Consider the following 20,676-nt stretch of genomic DNA (forward strand, 5'->3'; position numbering starts at 1 on the left):
TTGTCATTGCATTGTTTCCTAACTATCAGTGTCTCTAAGAAAAGGCAATTTTCCTTGTATTATTATTATCCTATGTGCAATGCATTTTTCTTTCTGTTCTTACTTTCACATTTTTGCTTCATCTTTGATTTTCAGCTTATTGACTATGATGTGTCTAGCTGCAGAACTTTAAAAATTTTTAATGGCCACACATGTAGCATATGGAAGTTCCTGTGCCAGGGATTGAATCAGAGCCACTACTGCAGCAACACTGAATCTTTTAATCCACTGCCAGTTATCAAACCTGTGCCTCTGCAGTAACCCCAACTGCTGAGTCAGATTCTTAACCCACTGCACCACAGAGGAACTCCTAGCTATAGAACTTTTGAACTAGGTTACTGAAATGTTTGTATATTGATTGCCGGGTTTGTTTTTGTTTTGTTTTGTTTCCACCAAATTTGGGAGATTCTTAGACATTATTTTTCAGATAATTTTCTTTCACATTTTTTGTTGTGTTTTTTTCCTTCTTGGATTCCATTTACACATACTTCAGACAATTTGATATGTTATCTTTGTTCACTGAGGTTTTGTTTATTTTCCTTCCGAATTTTTTATGTTCTTCAGATTGATTACTTTTTATTGAGCTCTTTCAAATTTCATTGCCATTTCCAATATGCTAAAAAAAAGTCTTTAATTTTTTTACTTCAAAGATTTTCCGTTTAATTCTAAGCTTACTTGGTTTTTTTTTAGTTTTCTTAATATTATTTTCATTTCTCTGCCTGAAATTATCCTTATTTATATTCCTTGTGGTAACTTTTTCCTTTCTTTGAACATATTTATAATAGAATAAAGATTTTGTCATCTGCAGCCAATTTCTGAGTCATCTTGGGGCTAGTTTCAGTTGGATGCTTTTTTTTCCCTTGATGATTCACATTTTTCTTCTTTCTTTGTATGTCTAGTAACTTTTGGTTGTGCATTGGACATTCTGGAGGAAATGTTGTAAAAGTGAACTCTTTTGTCTTCCTGTAAAGAGTATTGCTTTTTGTTTTAGCTCATAGTGAAATTACTAATCAATTCCTTTGAATATATTGGTTTTATGTTTTGTTATGTTGGACTTATTTTAGTTTTACTCTTCATCTTATTTCAAATACTGACCCTTCTAGAGTTTTAATGGACAGCTGGGGGTGTCTACCAAGCCCCTCTAACTTGGCCAGATTCAAACTCCTAACTCAGTACCTGCTGAGGCAGGCTGCAGTTTAAATGTCTAATCAAATTTTTAGCCCTCTAGCTGGCACTTTTTGTGGGTTTTTGGATTCTCCCCCACACATTCATAGTTTAGGTTTCAGTCATGTGTTTGAACCAAGTTCAATGCAGACTTTGGACCTTCTTTGTGGTCCCCTCCTGTCTGGGATTTCCTTCTTCATTTCCAGCTGCTCTGGTTGCCCTGGTTTCTTCCCTCTTGACACCTCAAGTCAATAAGGCTTGTGATTTCTGCCTGAGTCCTTGATGCCCTTGCCTTATAGACTTAGGAATACTTTTAACAAAAAAGTAGTATAACCATGTATCTCACCCAGTAATTTCCTTTTTTAAAAAATTAAATCCCTTCCAGTTTTTGCATGATCCTGCTTACCCTCTATGCCTTCAAATAGTTGGTTTCAATTGTTTCATGAATTTATAATTATTATTAGTGGGTTAGTTCAAATCACTCACTCTCCTGTTTTCATAAGTGGAAATCTTAATGTCATAACACTAGTATAGTGTTTTTATTTTTTATTTTTATTTTTATTTTTTTATTTTTTTGGTCTTGTCTGTGGCATATAGAAGTTCCCAGGGCCAGGGATTGAACTTGCACTGCAGAAGTGACCCAAACTGCTACGATGACAATGCTGGATGCTTAACCTGATTCACCACACAAGAACTCTCTAATATAGTTATCATTATGTTACTAATTTTAGTACAAGATTTTCTGTTTGACTAATTCACATTTAACTATTATAAGTGATGACTCTTGGTTCATATATAAAATGCAGTTGTCAAAACATCTCATACAAGCTGTAGGGTGACAAAACAAGTGTGCACAGAAGAACCAGATTGTAATCCTTCCTCTGCCAATAACTAGCTACATGACTACAGGTACGTGCTTTAAGCATTCTCAGCCTTAGTTTCTATTCTGTAGAATGAAGGAGTTAGGTTATATTAATGTTTTTCAAACTTTAAGAAAAAGTCAGGACTCATTATTTTCTTTACGAGCAGAATCTTATAAGAGTATAAACTGGAATAAATCATCTCTGATTGTACAGGGTATATAGCCCAAACTTTTCCATGCAGCCACCCACGTCTTCGCTTTTACCATGGGTGGCCATTGAAGCTCCTTTGTGGAAATCCAGACTTCCAAAGAGAATAGTCTCAAAAAAAATCAAGGCTTATGATTTATAAAAATCTTTTCCTACCCTGCCTGAGTTCAAGAATGGCTGGATTGTGCATCTAAAAATGTGGCCATTTTTTTTAGGATCTGAAAGGGGAAGTTGTCACCTTTGACCTCCCTTCCACTTTTCACTTTAACCAGTTTCTTGTTCTTATTTCTATCCTTATCCAGCCACCTAGACAGACATTTGCTGTGAGTATTTGAAAAGTCTGGTATATTAGAGATTCTTGCAATTGTAGCTAAAAGCGGCATCCAGGTACTGCACCATTGAGCACAGCCCACCCCCACCTGTCTCCACGCCCTAGCTATAAGATATGAGCAGTAATTCCCTCCACCTAATTGCTCCTGGGTGGGTGGGAAGGAATTAATAAGGTTGGATCTGCACTGATGATTTATAAAGTCTTTCTCCCTCTGTAAAATAGCAGCAGACAGGCTTAAGAAATCCTCTGTTTGTATCACCAATTGGTGGTTTTGTTGCCTTAAAAGAAACAACAAAATGAGCAGGTGTTGAGCACTGCCCACATCCAGACAGCCTTGCCAGCTCTTACAGACTGCTCCACCTCTAGGCTTGGAAAAAAAGCATGGTGAGGGAAGAAAGGTGATACAACCCACATTATCAGCTTAATTTTCTCCTATTCCAGCTCTCGTTTCTTTTTCCCTCCCCCTGCAATACCTCTGATGATGAGTTTTCATGTTAGACCCTGCAAGAATAAGCATTCTTCCCTTTGCATGTAAAGGGTTTAGATGCAGACTGGAAGGGTTTCCGCATAGGGCACTGCCATGATGAGGATAATACTAATGATCATTAACATTTTTTAGCATATCATAGGTCAGGCATATGAAGAGCCTTTACATAGTTTATCGCATTTAGTCCTCTCACCAATTTTTTTGGGGGGGGCAGGCTGTGCCCGTAGTATGTAGAAGTTCTCAGGCCAGGGATCAAACCTGCACCATAGGGACCTGAGCCACTTTGGTGACAATATCAGATCCTTAACCTGCTGTGCCACAAGGAAACCCCCCTCTTATCAATTTTAAGAAGTAAGGAATATCTAAATAAGAATACCAAAGTTCAGAGAGACTAAGAAACTTGCTTAGATCTCAGACCAGCAAATGGAAAATCCCAGATTCAAACTGTGAGACAGCTTGATTCCAGATTCTGTGCTCTTAACCACCTTAGCCTTGACTGATGGCTATACCTGACAGGCAGTTTCTTTAGCACTGGGGAAGCACCCACCTTCCTGTCTTTTAATTGTAGAAGATGAATATGACATTTTCTCTGCCCCTCCTTACTAGAAAAATTTTCGCTAAAAATCAGAGGGAGGGCTATTCTAACTGCACTGCAGTAGAGACTTGATATTGATGGATCTATAGATAGCTCGTTCTTTCTCTATCAAATTCATGAGCCCCCCCCACACACACACCTGTGCAGGAGGCCCACGGTAGCGCCTCAGTAGTGTGTGAACAAGGGATGGAGCTGGGCGGCCATGCATCAGAAAGATTGTAGAAGAGTCTGACTTCTTGGTGGTAGATACTGAGGTGGTACCTAAGATCTATCTGCATTCTGTGATTGAGTGAAATAAACAATCTCAGTTTCAAGATCATCTATATCCATGGCATCTGTGCAGCTTTTTCTCTGTTGTTTTAGCAAGCTAAAATGTGAAGATTTTAATACAAGGTCCCACTGTGCTATTTTCCATGTACTTAGCTGGAAAGGGGACTGAACATAGTTATTTATATGGTGTTTCAGAAAGTATTATCTTAAGTCTAAAATAAGTGCCATGACTTAGATGAGACTTTGTGATTTTCAAAGATTTAAGTTGAATGAGATCCAGATCAGCTATTTAGTTGTTGACACAGACTCATTACAAGGCAAGTAGCACCTGGCATCTTTCAAAAGGATAAGAGTCAAAATCTGAATCTGAGAAAATAACCGATTGGTGAGAAAACTTGAAAAAAAATGTGGCAAAACCACTGGCCTGGAGACCTGGAGACCTCTGGCTTGGATAAACATGGGCAAATCACCTGGCTTCTTTGGGCTTTGGATTCTTTATGTGAAAATGAGGGTCTAGATAGATGCTCATGAAAATCTTCTCTAGCCCAGCCTATGCGATTTTTCTTCCTAGTGATCAAACACAGATGTATAGTTTTTTGTTTTGTTTTTGTCTTTATAGGCATATGGAGGCTGCCAGGCTAGGGGTTGAATCAGAGCTGTAGCTGGCCTATGCCACAGCCACAGCCACGCCAGATCCGAGCCACATTTATAACCTACACCACAGTTCATGGCAACACTGATCCTTAACCCACTGAGCAAGGCCAGGGATCCAAGACCTCATGGACACTAGTCAGATTCATTTCCACTGACCCATGACAGGAACTCCGGATATATAGATTTTGACCCGGATTTTTTTCCTTGAAGCAGCTGATGGTAGAGGGAGCATAATGTGGTCATTAGTAGTATTGACTTGGGAGCAAGACCACCTGGGCTTGAATCTTGGTTCCACTCTTTATTAACTGCTATGATTGTGGCAAATTACTAACCTCGGAGTGCCTGGTTTTCCCCATCCACAGAATGGAGATGATAAAGTACCCATTTCTTTGGGTTATTATGAGGAGGAAATAAGTGAACATATGTAAAGGTCTAGAACAGTGCCTGGCATGTGATAAATGCTGTTTATGGGGTTACTTATTATTGTAATAGCACTACTCTTGACTTCTAATGTTGCTCAATGGTTTTGGGGGGAAAGGGTGGAAGCGTTACTTTTTAGACAGAGAATTCCCTGAGATCCTTGGGGATTGAGGTTAGAACAGCATATACAGTTGCATCTATAGTTCCACAAAGAACAAGGGGCCACTTATACTGCAGCCTGAGTGTGTTCCTCCCACATGACTGACTCTTCTTCACACTGATCTTCTCACAAAGGAAGCAACCTTCTGGCAGATTTCAGGGTAGAAGCACAGAGCCCCCTCCCACCTCACTTTGAAAAGTAAGCTAGATGTAGCCCTACTGTCCTGATGCAGTGATGTCTGGTGGTATGCACAGTGACTGAGAACACAGGTCCCAGCTTTGTTACTTTGTTAATTTTGTTGCCTAGGGCAAGTTATTTAACCTCCCTGTGCCTCTGTTTCCTATCTCTAAAATGGGGAGAATAGGTGAAAGATTTATACGACATGCAGAGAAACCAGAATCTTGGGTTAATAGATGCAAACTATTGCCTTTGGAATGGATAAGCAATGAGACCCTGCTATATAGCACTGGGAGCTATATCTAGTCACTTATGATGGAAGATGATGGAGGATGATGTGAGAAAAAGAATATACATGTGTGTGTGACTGGGTCACTTTGCTATACAGTAGCAAATTGACAGAGCGCTGTAAACCAACTATAATGGAAAAATAAAAATCATTAAAATAAAATAGGAATAATAATAATAATCCCTACTTCATGGTGTTCCTGTGATGATTAAATGGGATCATATATGCAATGTCCACAGAAGGTGCCTGACATGTAGTCTATGTTTAGTAAATAGGAACATTATAATTATTGCTATGATTATTATAGCAAGTGAGAAGAATCCATGGATGACTGGTGACTCCTTGGAAAGAAAAAATCAAGGGCCACATACTGGTAAATTAATGAATTCTAATTCTTGATTTTCTACATAAGGGAATACCTATAAACTAACACACAATTTTAAATTGATAACTTTTGACTATTTAAATTTTTAAAAATTGGCCTAGTAATACAAATGGAATAGAATCTCAGAGTTGGAAAAAGTGCCTATGGATGTCTAATCCAGCCACTTCTCCCTTGCATAATCGCCCTGACTACGTCCCAGGTGCTTAGCTGGTCCTACACTCTAAAGATGGAGAGAGTTTAATTTTAGTGCTATTGGTCCGTCCCACACCAGAGTGCTATGTCCAACACATGGAAACATGAGGAGGCTGTCCATTGTAATGGTGTTCTATTGGGACACTGATGGAACCTCCTCCAACACTTAGCTTTTCAGGTCCCACCATGGTGCTAGTCACAACCAATAACAGACTTGGGTGGAGTTCCCAGTAGTCTGGTGATTAAGGACCTGGAATTGTCATTTCTGTGGCTTGGGTCACTGCTGTGGCATGGGTTTGATCCCTAGTCTGGAAATTTCCACATGTCATGGGCATGGCCAGAAAAAAATATATGTATATGATTTTTTAAAAGACTTAAAATATTACTCAGCCATAAAAAAGAACAAATTAGTGACATTTGAGGCAACCTAGAAATGATCATACTAAATGAAGTTAGTCAAACAGTGAAAGACAAACATATGATAGCATTTATATCTGGAATCTAAGAAAGGGATACAAATGAATTTATTTGCAGTACAGAAACAGACTCAAAGACTATGAAAACAAACTTATGATAATCAAAGGGGACGGGGGAGGGATGGACTAGGGGCTTGGGATTGGCATATGCACACATATGCATAGGTATGGAATGACTGGCCAATAGAGACCTGCTGTACAGTACAGGGAACACTACCCAATATTCTGTGGTCATCTATGTGGGAAAAGAATCTGAAAGAGAATGTATGTGTGTGCATGTATAACTGAATCACTTCGTTGTACAGCAGAAATTATCACAACATTGTAAATCAACAATACTTCAATGAAACTTTAAAAAAAATAAATAAACTTGAGTGAGCTGAAAACAATATGCTCTTATGTTCTTGGATCAGCTGCTCCATAAAAGAGAGAAACAGGTTGAGTGTTGATGCCTCTCAGGTAGAAAGTTTAGAGTCGGAGAATTTAGATCTGGAAAAAATCTGGGAAATATCTAGACTTTAGAAATGATTCACAAATGGAGAAGCAGTGTCAGAGATGTTAAGGGACTTGGCTGCGTAGACTCAGCTAGCTAGTGTGAGCACTCAGAGTAAGAGTTCTTTCTCACCACCTCTCTGTCATCTCCAGCAGAGTCATTAGAAACATGGTCTAAAGACAGGCTGCCTTGATTCTACCCTTTCCTGGCAGTAAGGTCTTCAGCCAGTGGTAGGCTTCTCGCTGCCTCAATTTTCTTACTTGGAAAATGAGAACAATAATAGGGGTTTTGTGTGGATCAAATGAGATATGCGTAAGGCAATTTAGGACAGTTCCTGGCACGTAAAAAGCATTCAATAAGTATTTGCTAAAATTCCTAGTCTTCCAAAAAACCTTAGGAAAATCAGCTCTTACGCCAGAGAATGAGTATGTGGACCAGGCTAACATTTAAAGTATTTTCTCTTGCTTAAAATATGGCTTTTGGAGTTCCCATTGTGGCGCAGCAAAAACCAATCCAACCAGGAACCATGTGGTTGCGGGTTCAATCCCTGATCTTGCTCAGTGGGTTAAGAATCTGGTGTTGCTGTGAGCTGTGGTGTAGGTTGCATATGCGGCTCAGATTTTACATTGCTGTAGCTGTGGCATAGGCCAGCAGCTATAGCTCTGATTGGACCCCTAGCCTGGGAATCTCCATATGCCACAGGAACGGCCCTCAAAAGACAAAAAGACAAAAAAAAATGGCTTTTAAATTTCTTCGTAGCCTCTGAGTCAGAAGGGATCTTCAGGACCCACCTGTGAATCAACAACCATATTCTTGCCTGGAATCACTTTGCAACTTTTGGATAGAAGAGGGAAATCTTTAAAAAATAATAATTCCCCATTTTTATTGTTTCCAATTCACATTCACCAAGTATTTACAAAGTATGGCCATGTGCCTTTAATGGAGAGAGTGCCTAGAGAGATGCAAAGGTGGGCAATCTGCAGTGTCCCTTACCTCAGAGTGTGTACAGGTTTGGTGGAAAGGTTGGCAGTTAGATGGGTAATTCTGCCACAGTGCTGGAGGGAGCACAGACAGGGCAGGACGGAGAATGATTTTATAGCACATGGAAGGAGCCCTAAAGCCCTGAACTTGATTTAAGGCAGGACTCTCTAGAAGAAACGATGTCTATGCTGAGACCTGAATGGTGAGCTTGATTCTTGACTAGTCTGGGGTGGGGTGCTGGTGAAGAGAATTCCAGGCCCAAGGTTCCAGGTGCCCAGGTATGAGGGTGTGTGTTGGGGAGGGGGAGTACTCAGGCTTGAGAGAAAATATTGGGTATTTTCTTCAATTTCTTCAACATTTAACAAGTGTTTATTAAGTACTTCCTATGCAGCAGGCATTGTTTTACGTAGTATAGAGCCATTAGTTAACAAAACAGGTGATGTCTTTATTTTCATGGAAGCTGTAGAAGAGGAGAAAGAAATAAAGATGGCAAGTGCTGGCAGTTCCTGTCATGGCTCAGTGGTTAATGAACCCAGCTAGCATCCATGAGGACAGGTTTGATCCCTGGCCTTGCTCAGTGGGCTGAGGATCCAGCGTTGCCATGAGCTGTAGTGTAGGTCGTAAACTCGGCTTGGATCCTACGTTGCTGTGGCTGTGGTGTAGAGCGGCAGCTACAGCTCCAGTCAGACCCCTAGCCTGGGAACCTCCATATGCCTTGGGTATAGCCCTAAAAAGACAAAAGACAAAAAAAAAAAAATGGTAAGTGCTATGAACAGAATTGCTTAAGGTTGGATGATCAGGGAAGTGTTCAGGCTGAGACCTGAATGGTGAGAGAAGCCAGCCAGGTAAACACCCGAGGGAGGGAGGGAGGGTTTCAGGAGGAAGGGTCAGCACAGGCAAGGGCAGAATGTTCATGCAGGCTGAGAGGACCGCCCAGGGTGCTGGGCTGGGGAAAGCTGTGCAAATAAGTCAAAGGGACTTTGGGTTGGCTCTGCACTGAGAAAGACATTTCTAGTCTAAACTAGTTATTTATTTACTAATTTTTAAAACATGTAACAACGTGGTGTCATTGTAATATACATGTGTGTACAACTGGGTCAAAACTTGGAAGCTTTTGGAAGAGCTCAGCTGCTAATATCTCTTCTCTGAAATGGGGCCTGGCTCTGGGTATTTTAATAACTGAGATGAGGCGAGGAGCACATTTTCCATCATCATTGATGAGAACTTTCCATGATGCACACGCACAGATTACTGTCCTACTCCCAGTCACGAGCACGTGTCAGCAATTCAACACATTAGCAGGCTGCCCAGCTCAGCACAAGGGCTCCTTATCTTGGTTAGGGGTGTCCCCATGGTTTCTCTGGGCTCTTGCCGTGTATTTCTAATTACCCTCCTGAGCTTTCTTTTCCAGTTTCATTCCTTTGGACTCAAATTTGTGTTTTACAAGTGCTTTAATTTCTTTCTGCCCAGCCCTGGTCTGCTTTGATCCAGACCGATTGGCCATGTTCTTCTGTTTCTCTGGATTTTCTGGCTCTCTTTTCTCATGGGCCCTGTGGGAGACTCATGGCTCTCTTTTGCTTCCAGTTAACAAGTTTGGAGATGATGAGGAGCTATCCACATCTTCTGACACTGATGAGGAGGTGATCAAACAATTTGAGATTTCTGTGTCCCGGTCGCAGAGTTTGCGCTCAGGAGCATCTGAGAAAGGAAGGCAGGCAGGATTGGAGCAGAAACCAAAAGCCAGACGCTGGCTCTCCACCCACAAAGAGGACAGCAAGGAAGTCCCTGCCTGCAAAGGTATTCTTTGCATCAAACCCTTCCTTTTTCTAGACCAGGAGTGGCTAATGGTAAGAGTGTTTTTGAGTCTCTACACTTTCGTCTAAGAATCTAGAGAGGGGGGAAAAAATGGGGCAGGACCCAGAGGCTGGGACAGGACAAAAGGGCTGCTTAAGACCTTACAACAAGCCTCATGCAGAAGGAACGGATGCTGATATGTGGAACCCCTTCCTTGCTTACTGGTTGCTGCTTTGTACATTTTAGACACTAATGACTAGAATGGTATTTATCAAGCTTTATAAAATTGTGTTCCCCTTTGAAAGGACAAAAATTTTACATACCTGTCAGCTGACATTGCACTTCTGTGCCTTCCCTCCCATCTGGAAACATAGAGTGGTATTTTCCCTGTATATGTATGACCTTGGGAGGTTTTTGAAGCCTTACTTTTAATAGTTTGTTTTACTAAAACAGTAGGTATGTTTTCTTTTCCAAATAAGAATATGTATTATAGTCTGAGTTCCCTTCGTGGCTCAGTGGTTAATGAACCTGACTAGGATCCATGAAGATGAGGGTTCAATCCCTGGCCTCGCTCAGTGGGTTAAGGATCCAACATTGCTGTGAGCTGTGGCGTAGGTCTCAGATGCAGCTTGGATCCTGTGCTGCTATGGCTGTGGTATAGGCTGGTGGCTGCAGCTCTGCTTCGCCCCCTAGCTTGGGAATCTCCATATGACATAGGTGCAGCCCTAAAAAGAAAAAAAAAAGAATATGTGGTCACCTTTTCCAAACAACACGTGCCCTGCACACTCCCCCTTATTCCCTGTAGTTTCTGGACCCCGGCCCACAAGAGAATTCCTAGGGGAAAGCAGGTCATGTGCTGTTCTCCATCTTCATCGTGAGAGATCTTTAACAAGAGGAGAGGAAGACACTGGAGGCAGAGTGACCATGGTGGGTGGAGGGAAGGGAGGAAGTGGGGTTATTAAGAGTCCTTCTCCCTCCCTGCCATGCACACAGAAGAACCTGGGAAAAGAACAGTATGATATATGTTAGTGTTTTCAGGTATCTCTCTGACTCTTTTCTGCCCCAAACCCTGAGTAGGCACAGGACATTGGAACAGGGAAGGGTCTTTGAAGCATATTTGTTAAAAAGCCAGAGAAAATGTCATACCATCCATCACAGTGACCTGGTCTGTGTAATCTGGGTTCTCTAATCTTTTTCTTCTCTCCTTTGGGAATGTAGTTGAGCGTCCTTGTTTTTCAACACCAAGCAGGAGAAGGATAAAAAGGAGAGCATAGAATTGAAAGACAGTCACAGAGAAGAAATTTTTTTTTGGGGGGGGAGTGTTGCACATGTGGCATGTGGAGGTTCCCAGGCTGGGGGCTGAATCAGAGCTGCAGCTGCCGGTCTGCATCACAGCCACAGGAACACAGGATCCGAGCCATGTCTGTGACCTACACCGGTGAGGCCAGGAATCCAACCTGCATTTTAATGGATACTAGTTGGGTTCCTTTCTGCTGAGCCCCAGTGAGAACTCTCGAGAAGAAATTTCTGATCTGATGGTGTGTATGAGGCGGGCAGAAAGAGAACAATGGGGGGGGGGAAGGAGAATTAACAAAAAGAACCCAAATTTTCAGTAGGGATATAATAATTTGTTGACCACCATGCAATTTTACTTATTGACATGGGCCAACATAGCATTTTATTGCTCTTCTTTTTAGCCCCAGATAAGCCGAGAGATACCTGTCCAATGTAACCAAAGCGTAGCAACAGCAGCTAATGGTCCTCTGTCGTCTCCTCACCCCCTCTCCTGCTTTTCTTTCTCTGCTGTTGCAACACAGCATTCCTCTCTCTCCACTGAGAGGGCAAATGTTAGCTAATGAAAGTTAATAGCTGCTGATCCCCTACAAATAGCTCGTTTAATTCTAAAGCTAATGGCCCCATTTCCCAGAAGCCCAAGTGTCTAGTTTTTGATTTATACTAGTGGCCAGTGTTCTGAGAGCTCTGACAAACACTCTAACCCTTACCCTTCCTGGAATTAGCAACAATCTTTGTGATAACTGGTGTGGTTCTGAATTTTTTGACAGATGATGATAGAAAGGGTAAATTTTTTTCTACCAGGGGGAGAAAAAAGTCTACTACATTGAATGAATTACCTGTGGATGTTAAAAAAATCAGCAGGATTTTCATAGGAATGATTAACTGCATGCTAAATTTTAAGTCATCAAATGCCATGGAAATGTTAATGTGATTTTTATTGCATGATTTTTTTTCTCTGTCATTTCTTTTTGTTCATCTTTAAATTAATGAACCTGTTTCAGCAATAAAGAATAATGAATAAATAATTTTTTTAAGTTAAAAAATTAGGGTTCATGTCATGGTTCAGTGTGTTAAGAATCCTACTAGTATCCATGAGGCTGCTGGTTCCATCCCTGGCCTTACTCAGTGGGTTAAGGATCCGGCATTGCTGTGAGCTGTGGTGTAGGCCGGCAGCTGCACCTCTGATTTGACCCCTAAAAGAAAAATAAATAGATAGAATTTTTTAATTAAAAAAAAGAGTAATGAAAAGATTAAGCATGCACCCCAGAGAGGATTTTTTGTGTGTATCTATTCTAAATCTATTTAGCTATTTTTCACTCTACCTTAATCAAGATTTTCTGAGATCAAAAAAAATTTTTTTTTGTCTTTTTAGGGCCACACCCACGACATATGAAGGTTCCCAAGCTAGGGGTCACAACCACAGCAATGTAGGATCTGAGCTGTGTGTGCAACCTACACCACAGCTCACAGCAACGCCAGATCCTCAACCTACTGAGCGAGACCAGAGATCGAACCTACGTCCTCATGGATGCTAGTCAGATTTGTTTCCACTGAGCCACAATAGGAACTCCTAAGACCAAATTTAATTTTAGACAATACTTCTACTTAAAAAATGCATTACTATCTTCATATTCTAAGCAAATTCTCTCTTGTCTCATGTATCTAATTGCATGTTATTGGGAATTAATGGTAACTGCATTTCTGATAATGCTAAAGAGGGTTTGGGCTAAGTGATCTGGATCAGAGGCTGTGCATGAAAGGTGGGCTGCAGAGTAACAGCCCACTTATTGGGCTTTTTGTTTGTTTGTCTTTGAGCAAAGTCTTATTTTTGCTTGTGAAATGCTTAGTTCTCAGGATGTTTCTTAAAAGTTAGTCATTACCTTCCTGGTGTCTTTTAAAACAGGTCAGTTATCCCCAAAGCCCTTGCTCACTTCTGTTTAAGATGGTGTACCAATCAAGATTTTATAGATATCGAGGGGGTTACAGAGAAATATATATCTTTCAAGAGATTGATTGCAAAGAATTGGCTCATGCAATTGTGAGAACTGGGTAGACACCTGGATACACAGTGCTGACATCCACAGAATGGGGTTTTGGGGAGGAGAGGCTGAAACTCTAGGGATGAGCTGAAGCTGCAGTCCACAGGTAGAATTTCTGCTCCTCCAGATGCCTCATTTCTCTTCGTGAGGCCTTTCAATGGCCTGATAACCTAGGATCATCCCTTTACTGAAAGCCAGCTGCAGAAGGGCTTCAATTACATCTGCAAAAAGCCTTCGCAGCAACACCTAGATCAGCATTTGATCGAATAATTGAGGCCTATAGTCACGTCGACACATGAAACTGACCATCATAGATGGTCAGCAGAAATATTTCTGAATGGGTGGTGGAGGGAAGGGTTTGAGAGTAGAAAAGAAGGTTAATTGGCTAATAGGTTTACTCCATCAAAGTGGGCTATGGACTAAAAACGTTGGCAAATCTCTGCTAAAACAAATATGGTTAATGTGACATAATTATGCCCTATAATTTCTAAGAAGCCAGGATACACTTCTCGACAACAGGCAATTACCTTTCCGTATGTGTTAAGGTGACATGATCGTCTTTCATTTAAAGCAAGGGAAGGCTGCTTTATGTAACAGTGAATCACTTTTCCCTGTCCCCCTCCCGGCAGCTTGACTTGTACCCACAGATTTGCCTTTCTAATTCACTCCTTGCTTGTCTGTCAAGGAAAATGGTTTGTTACATTAATATAGTCTTATGTTTTTCAGTTATGAATAGCTTTTCAAGGCTTTAATGTAGCTTTTGAAAATTCCCTTATTACTGATCTAAGTATTATCACCGTAGGAGTTGAAGTCATGAGACAATTTTATGGGGGTAATTTCTTGGCAGAGTTAGATTTTGTACTGAGATCCTGCTGGGTGCTACATACATTGATGGATGACCCACTGTTTAATAGGACATTTTAGTGTTCATGTATGTAAGGAATGGATGGGCTAATTAGAGCCTGAGAAGGAAATTCTGCTTTATGTTGTAGGGGTTTGCATATTGTTCTGTCATTTTCTGTGGTCTTTTTTTTTGTTTTGTTTTGTTTTTTTTTAGTGTGTTGGCCAAATAACAGAAAATATGAATATAAAGATTTTAGGTGTCTTATGAGAGAGTTTTCAAGAGGTATAAGTGATTTAATTATTGAGAATAACAAGGCAGATGGGGAACTTCTTAGTGGCTTGCCGTGGTTTTGCAAAATCCCAGATCAGGAGTCTGAAGTTGTGCTCTAACAACCAAGTCTTCCCAGACATGTTTTTATATGGTCTGTATACAGGGATAATATATATTTAAGTTTGCGTGTTTGTTGTAGGTGGGTCACATATTGTCTGGTGAACCACAGTCACCACCACTCTGTGTTGCTGTGCACTAGCTGTTTCAGATATTTGCTATCTGCTTAGCCTTTAAAGTTGAGATTTAGTGAAACCCACTGGTCGATAAAGACTATTCTGTACATGTATGTGGCTTAATGCCTTCTGGACCTTAGGTTCTAGCTCAGATTTTGAGACTAATGGTGGGAACAGTTGCTATCCTACAGTGTGTAAATCAGAGCTGAATTTACCACACAGACTTAGTCATCCTCCCTGATCCCATATATATCTCTAGTTTTCTATCATGCTGGAATGGGGGTGACTGGAGATGAGTGGAGGCCAAAGAGATGAGGCATCCCTTTGGCTACTTTTTGGGTGTGGGAGTCAAGCTATTGCTGTGGAAGACCCTGTCAGTTTTTCCTTAATATCTGAGAGTAACCTAGACACCACGGAAGAGGAATATAATGAACTGGATGAGATGGTCCTGCGAGAAGAGAATGACACTAAGGTCTGATGGAAACACTGAGTCTGATGGGGTCAGGGAAGATTCAGAAGCTGTCTGGGCCTTGGATGGACAGGTAGGGAAGGACAGGAGGGAGGGCTTGGGGACTGCTACAGACAGAAATACCCAGCATTCTCATGAGCCTTTGAGGCCAGAATGGCAAAGAGTTGAGAGGTAGTAGCAAAGTGGCTTCGCTGGGTTGGATGAGGCCAGACAGGTAAGCAAGGCTAACATTTATGGAAACTCTAGTGGTTGCCAGGCAGATATTATTTCCTGTGTCCACAATGACCCTCTGATGGGTTGTTTTGTTTGTTTGTTTCTGTCTTTTTGTCTTTTGTCTTTTTAGGGCTGCCCCTGTGGCATATGGAGCTGCCGGCCTATGCCAGAGCCACAGCAACACGGGATCCGAGCCACGTCTGCAACCTACACCACAGCTCATGGCAACGCAGGATCCTTAACCCCCTGAGTGAGGCCAGGGATCAAACCCGCCACCCCGTGGTTCCTAGTTGGATTCATTTCCACTGTGCCACGATGGGAACTCCTCTGATGGTTTTTGATCATCATGTTGTAGATAAAGAACAAAGGTGAAGACAGTTCGGATGTTGTTCAAGTTTTTAATGCAGAGCTAGGACTTAAACCCAGATCACCTGAGTCCAAGTCCAGTGTTCTTTCCATGGATCAAGTAGAGAACTTTTTACTTGAGAGAACCACTAAAGCCTTTTGAGCAGAGGCTGATAATGGTGAATGTGGAAGAGAGAAGGAAGAATGATAAAAACCAGGACAATGTATGATCTCCATAGCTAATACTATTCTTGCTTTCCAGATCCATCCCCAAAGTCTTGTGGTCACTAGCTCCAACCAGATGGAGTGTGTTTATTTTACCCCTCTAGCATAAATACACATCCTTTATACCCCTATTACTAAAAAGTATTAAACTCTCTTGTACCCTACATAATGACTTTATGGACCAAGTTTATCCACCATGTAGATGGAATTATATTTCTAGAGATGCTGTTTGGCAAGTTTTGTTTTTGAGAACTTGATGGAGGTGGTTGCTACTGCTCATTTTCTCTAGATCAAAAGGTGTAACATAATAATACATTTGAACAAGTTGCCTTTTTGCAAATTTAGGTTTGGATGGAGCCAGCCAACCAAATTATTCTGAGCATCTGTCATATGGTGAAGATGGCCCCATCTCTGCCCACTCATGGTCCCCATCTGAGCTGGGGGACACCAGGCAACAGGGCACATCTCCCCAAGAGACCTGTGTGGTCCGCTGCCTCAGCCGGCAGTCCACTGAGGGCAGCTTGGAGATGGAGGCAGCTTTTAATAACCGAGGATTTGAAGATTCCTATGCCACTGACAGCTCCTCCGTGTGGAGTCCAGAGGCAAGTTGTTTTCTATGCTTTCTTTGCGTGCGTGTTCTTTTCTCTCTGGGATCTCCTTTCCCTTTTCCCTCCATCCTCCTCTTCCTCCTCCCCCCACCACTTTTATGCTCCTCTTCCCCTTCACCCCCTCCTCCAGCCTGCAAGAAAAACTTTCTCCAAAAAGGAAGCATTGCCTTGGAAAAACAAAGACCTAAAGAGCCTTTAATGGCAATAAGTTTTTGTTCAAATGACCAAGGCCCATCCCATATGTGTACCAGTAAAAGAATCAAATATAAACTTTGATCCAAATGGAAGAATAAAAAGAAGAGTGATGGCATAATGAATACATCAACAATTAGGCTTCTTTTTTATAGGTATAAAGAAGGTTTTAGTTTTTTTATAGGTATAAAGGAGTTTTTAGTTCTTTAGAGCGACAATAACCATGAAGGTTATTTCCTTCACGGTTTGCATTAAATGGAGTCTATTTTTCTTTACACCAAATCTCGAGTCATGATTCTTTGAATATGAGGATTGGTTGAAAATGAAACTAAAATACAGTGGCCCTCCCAGTGAAATTGTGCAAGATATTATGATGAAGATCTTGCAGTGGATATTATTTGTTAGCTCTGAATTGACTTGAGGGTCTAGAAGATGGCACTAGTCTCTCATGATCTTCTGGACATTAACTTTGCTTTTTGGATAGATCTCTGATAAAAGATGCATCTTCTAAATTCCTTTTTCATTTGAAACTTACTCGAGAATATGCTTCACCATCCAGAAGTATGACTGGAGGTGATGGTGACAGAAACTACCATTTGTTGAGCAATTATCATGTGTCAGGCACTGTGACAGGGTTTTACCAGCATCGTTTTATCTTGGAGGCACTTAGGGTTATTCTTTATTAGCTAGACCCCTCTTATTATGATTCTGTGACATTAAGAGATGTTAAAGGATGGTGTATAATACCTACTTGAAAGTTAATTTTGATGAAATAAATGATGTAACTGTATAAAACTTTAATCTGGGGGCATGGAGAAGGGTGAATGGCTTTTGTTAGCATCAGTCTGGCTGAGAAAATAAACAGGGTGAACCTCTTATTAGGACCTGGACTGTCATACACCAAATGTTCATCAATGAGAAGAAAAAAAAAAATCACAGACAGTTATGTTTCAAAGCCTGACTGCTAAGGCCCAGGGCTGTGTTGAGAGAGCATAAGAAGATGGCGCAGCATATGTGTGCCTGTGTGTTGTTACTGCTGAGGACCGGGAATGGCAACTCAGATGCGTGGTTTGGGGCTGGTTAATAGCAAGTCTTCATATTGAGACCACCCCCCCCCACCAAAGCTATCAATCTTATATACTTTGTAAAAAAAAAAAAAAAAATCTGCTTCCTTGCCAGTCTACTGCCAAAGGTCACATCGAGTCCCCCACACTAACATTTAACATTGAAAAAGACCATTCTCTTTGGCTCTCTCACCACAGAAACAAAGTGGGACTATTTACCTGCCTATTGACAATCTGTCCCCTTGGTAACTGTGCCATTAGGCTTGGACTTGCTTTCTCCAGGTGACTTCCCATTTGCCAGCCTCATGGAGCTTTAATAGAACACTTGGTGTTGAGGGCACTGAGTGTTCTCAGACTCCAAAAATACCCAGACATCTCTGTGCTCCATTCAACCTTCTATCTATTTTGAGACAAAAACTGTAATTTGGTGCTCCTACAGGAGAACCTCAAATGCAGCTCAGAGGCAGTTCCTATAAAATGCCTGCTTTGCAAGCCTAGCTTGCCTTTTAAGAATTGATTTATTTGCCTCTTAGCTGTATTAAGAAACCTGTCTTCCCCTGTGTATCTGGCATCAGGAACATATCGTGGGTCTGTTTACTTTGGGCCACACAGATGACATCATGCTGAAACAGAAAGGCTTTCAGTGTGATAGAAAATCTTTAAATCTTCATGGGTTTTGACAATGTAGTGTGGGTCGTCCCATCTTAAAGAAAAACCCAGCATACGAGAATTTAAGGAATCATTTATTTTGCCTCAGAAGGAAATCGGTCATGTGGTATGACTCCCTGTTAGGCTGATGGTTTTTCAAGCACTGCTCTTCTCTGCTGGAAAAGGCCATCGACTTTTTCCTGCAGACCCAAGGCTTGGCAGGAAAGGCAACAGGAAGATGGCTGGTGATTTTGAGCACACAGCTGTCCCACTTTTCATCTCTGCTTTCCACTGATTAACTGATTGGCCTTGAGAAGTTAATTAAAATCTGCCAAATGGGGATAAAAATGAAGAGATTTTTACCTTGCAGGAAGGTCAGATGGATTAGCCGTATTAACAGTACCCACATGAGGAGCGCCTTTAGTTGCCTGGTGATAGGTAAAGTGTGTTGAAATAATTAATTGCTATGAAAATATCAGACTGCACAAACCTTGGTCTCAGATCAACCCAGAAAGGGACCACGCAGCCCAGTTTTTGTGGACCAGAGCTTGGACTGTCCCCCTACCCAGAGCCTGGCTGTTGCCTAGAGCTGTATCTATTACAGGATTCTTAGGACAGTTGTTTCAGAGCCTTCCCCAGGACTTACACGTGCACCTGCAGAGGGAGCAAGCATTTATGTGAACAGATAGCCTGATAGATTAGTGGGGAGATGCTCATTAGCTAGGATATTTTTATATTAGCATTGATGTTGATGATAAAACTAGGGACTGTTAGTTAATATCAAGAGCAGGGGCCTAAAAGGATGTGAAATTCAAAGTAATAGATGTTTCAAACTCCCATCCCCCATCTTCTTCTCACACATTTACTATACATATGAATAGTTAAGATGAAAGGTTTGTGGGGAAAGGTTGTAGACATCATGGTTCCACATAAGGATCAAGGCTTTCAGCATTAGCACTGGCAAATCCTGGGTAATTCCAGCTAATCCCATGATGTTGGAGGCAAGGAGTGAGTTATTTAGCCTAAGCCTTATTTTCCTCCACCCACTTAAAAACGAAGATATTGAAATACCCACCTCACCAGGCTAATATGGATATTTTAAAAGATCATGTTTCTTAGCTGGATTTCCCCAAAAGAGAACCTACTTTGTTAGGACACCCAATCCCAGGGAACAAGAGTGAAGGACCAAAGGGAGTGAGGCAGGAAAGGAAGAGCCAGGGTGAGAATGTGTCATCTAGGTGGCAGCCACTAATTGTGACTCATGGCTTGATCTTGTGGAACCCTACACTAAGAAGCTGTATAAACTAATCTCAGGACATCTGCCCAAGGGGAGGAAAATTTATTGCATGGGGCATTAACCCTCCACACACTCTGGACTTCATATACATAGTACCAAACAGAATTCTATAACATCCTTGACAAGTCTTGACATCCACAGAGGAGCCTGTGGTGGAAGTTAAGTGTTACCTTTTGTGGGAGAGAGGGAGGGCTTTGTTGGGTGGTGCCAGGCTGAAGCCACTTAGGGCTCAGATAGGGTGTGCCTCTAGGGGAAGATGGAATAAGAGGGGAGGCTGAAAAGGTCTGAAGTGCATGAATGAGCTCTTACAATCCATAGAGGCTTTAGTGTGGTCCCTGGCATAAGGGAGGGCTTAGTGGATTTTAGCTATTATTACTTATGGTCCAGCAAGCAATATAGAGATGATCAAGGGTAGGCTAAAATAGATGAGAGTTTTAACAGGAGACTCTGACTTGATTTCTTTTTTTTCTGACTTGATTTTTGAGTTGGCCTAACTCCTTGGAGACTTGCTTCTAATATTATATCCACACTAGTCAGTTGTGTTCGAAGTCTCTATAGCAACTACTTTTATCACTTGCAACTAAGTACCTCTGAATAGAAACACTCACGCTTAAATACATGCTCAGAGGAAAGGATGTAAGAAGCTCCTTTTTGCAAGAAGCCTGAATTTTCTTAGTAGATTAATGTGACTCTGAAAAGAGAGGGCAATTATTAGATGTGTACTATGTATAACGTCCTTTAATTTTCACAACAGCCCTCTAAAGTAGGAATCATCCCTATTTTACTGGGATTAAAAGAAAGCAGGAAGGATTAAATAATTTACCCAGTGTCCTAGAGGTAGTAAAAGGTGGACCTGGGCTTTATCTCCCTCCAGAGAAATGCACTTTCACCCAGCCTCTGTGGGAAGGTTTCATTGATGAACATACACTTTTGAGATGTATCATTATATCTTTAAA

At 41.4% G+C, this 20,676-nt stretch overlaps 1 protein-coding gene across 5 annotated transcripts in view; it reads left to right on the plus strand.

Moving 5' to 3' along the window:
- Positions 1-20,676, plus strand: part of SYT16 (synaptotagmin 16) — a 323,819-nt gene that overhangs the window by 238,125 nt on the left and 65,018 nt on the right. For 4 of the 5 annotated variants that reach the window (XM_021062549.1, XM_021062535.1, XM_021062543.1 and 1 more), the window contains exons 3-4: positions 9,768-9,980; positions 16,257-16,513. In XM_021062549.1, the coding sequence (XP_020918208.1) occupies positions 9,768-9,980; positions 16,257-16,513 (470 nt within the window). The remainder of the gene's footprint in view (positions 1-9,767; positions 9,981-16,256; positions 16,514-20,676) is intronic. The other variant, XM_021062553.1, reaches the window with a different exon arrangement.

This window comes from Sus scrofa, chromosome 1 (genome assembly GCF_000003025.6).
Source record: "Sus scrofa isolate TJ Tabasco breed Duroc chromosome 1, Sscrofa11.1, whole genome shotgun sequence".
NCBI lineage: Eukaryota > Metazoa > Chordata > Mammalia > Artiodactyla > Suidae > Sus > Sus scrofa.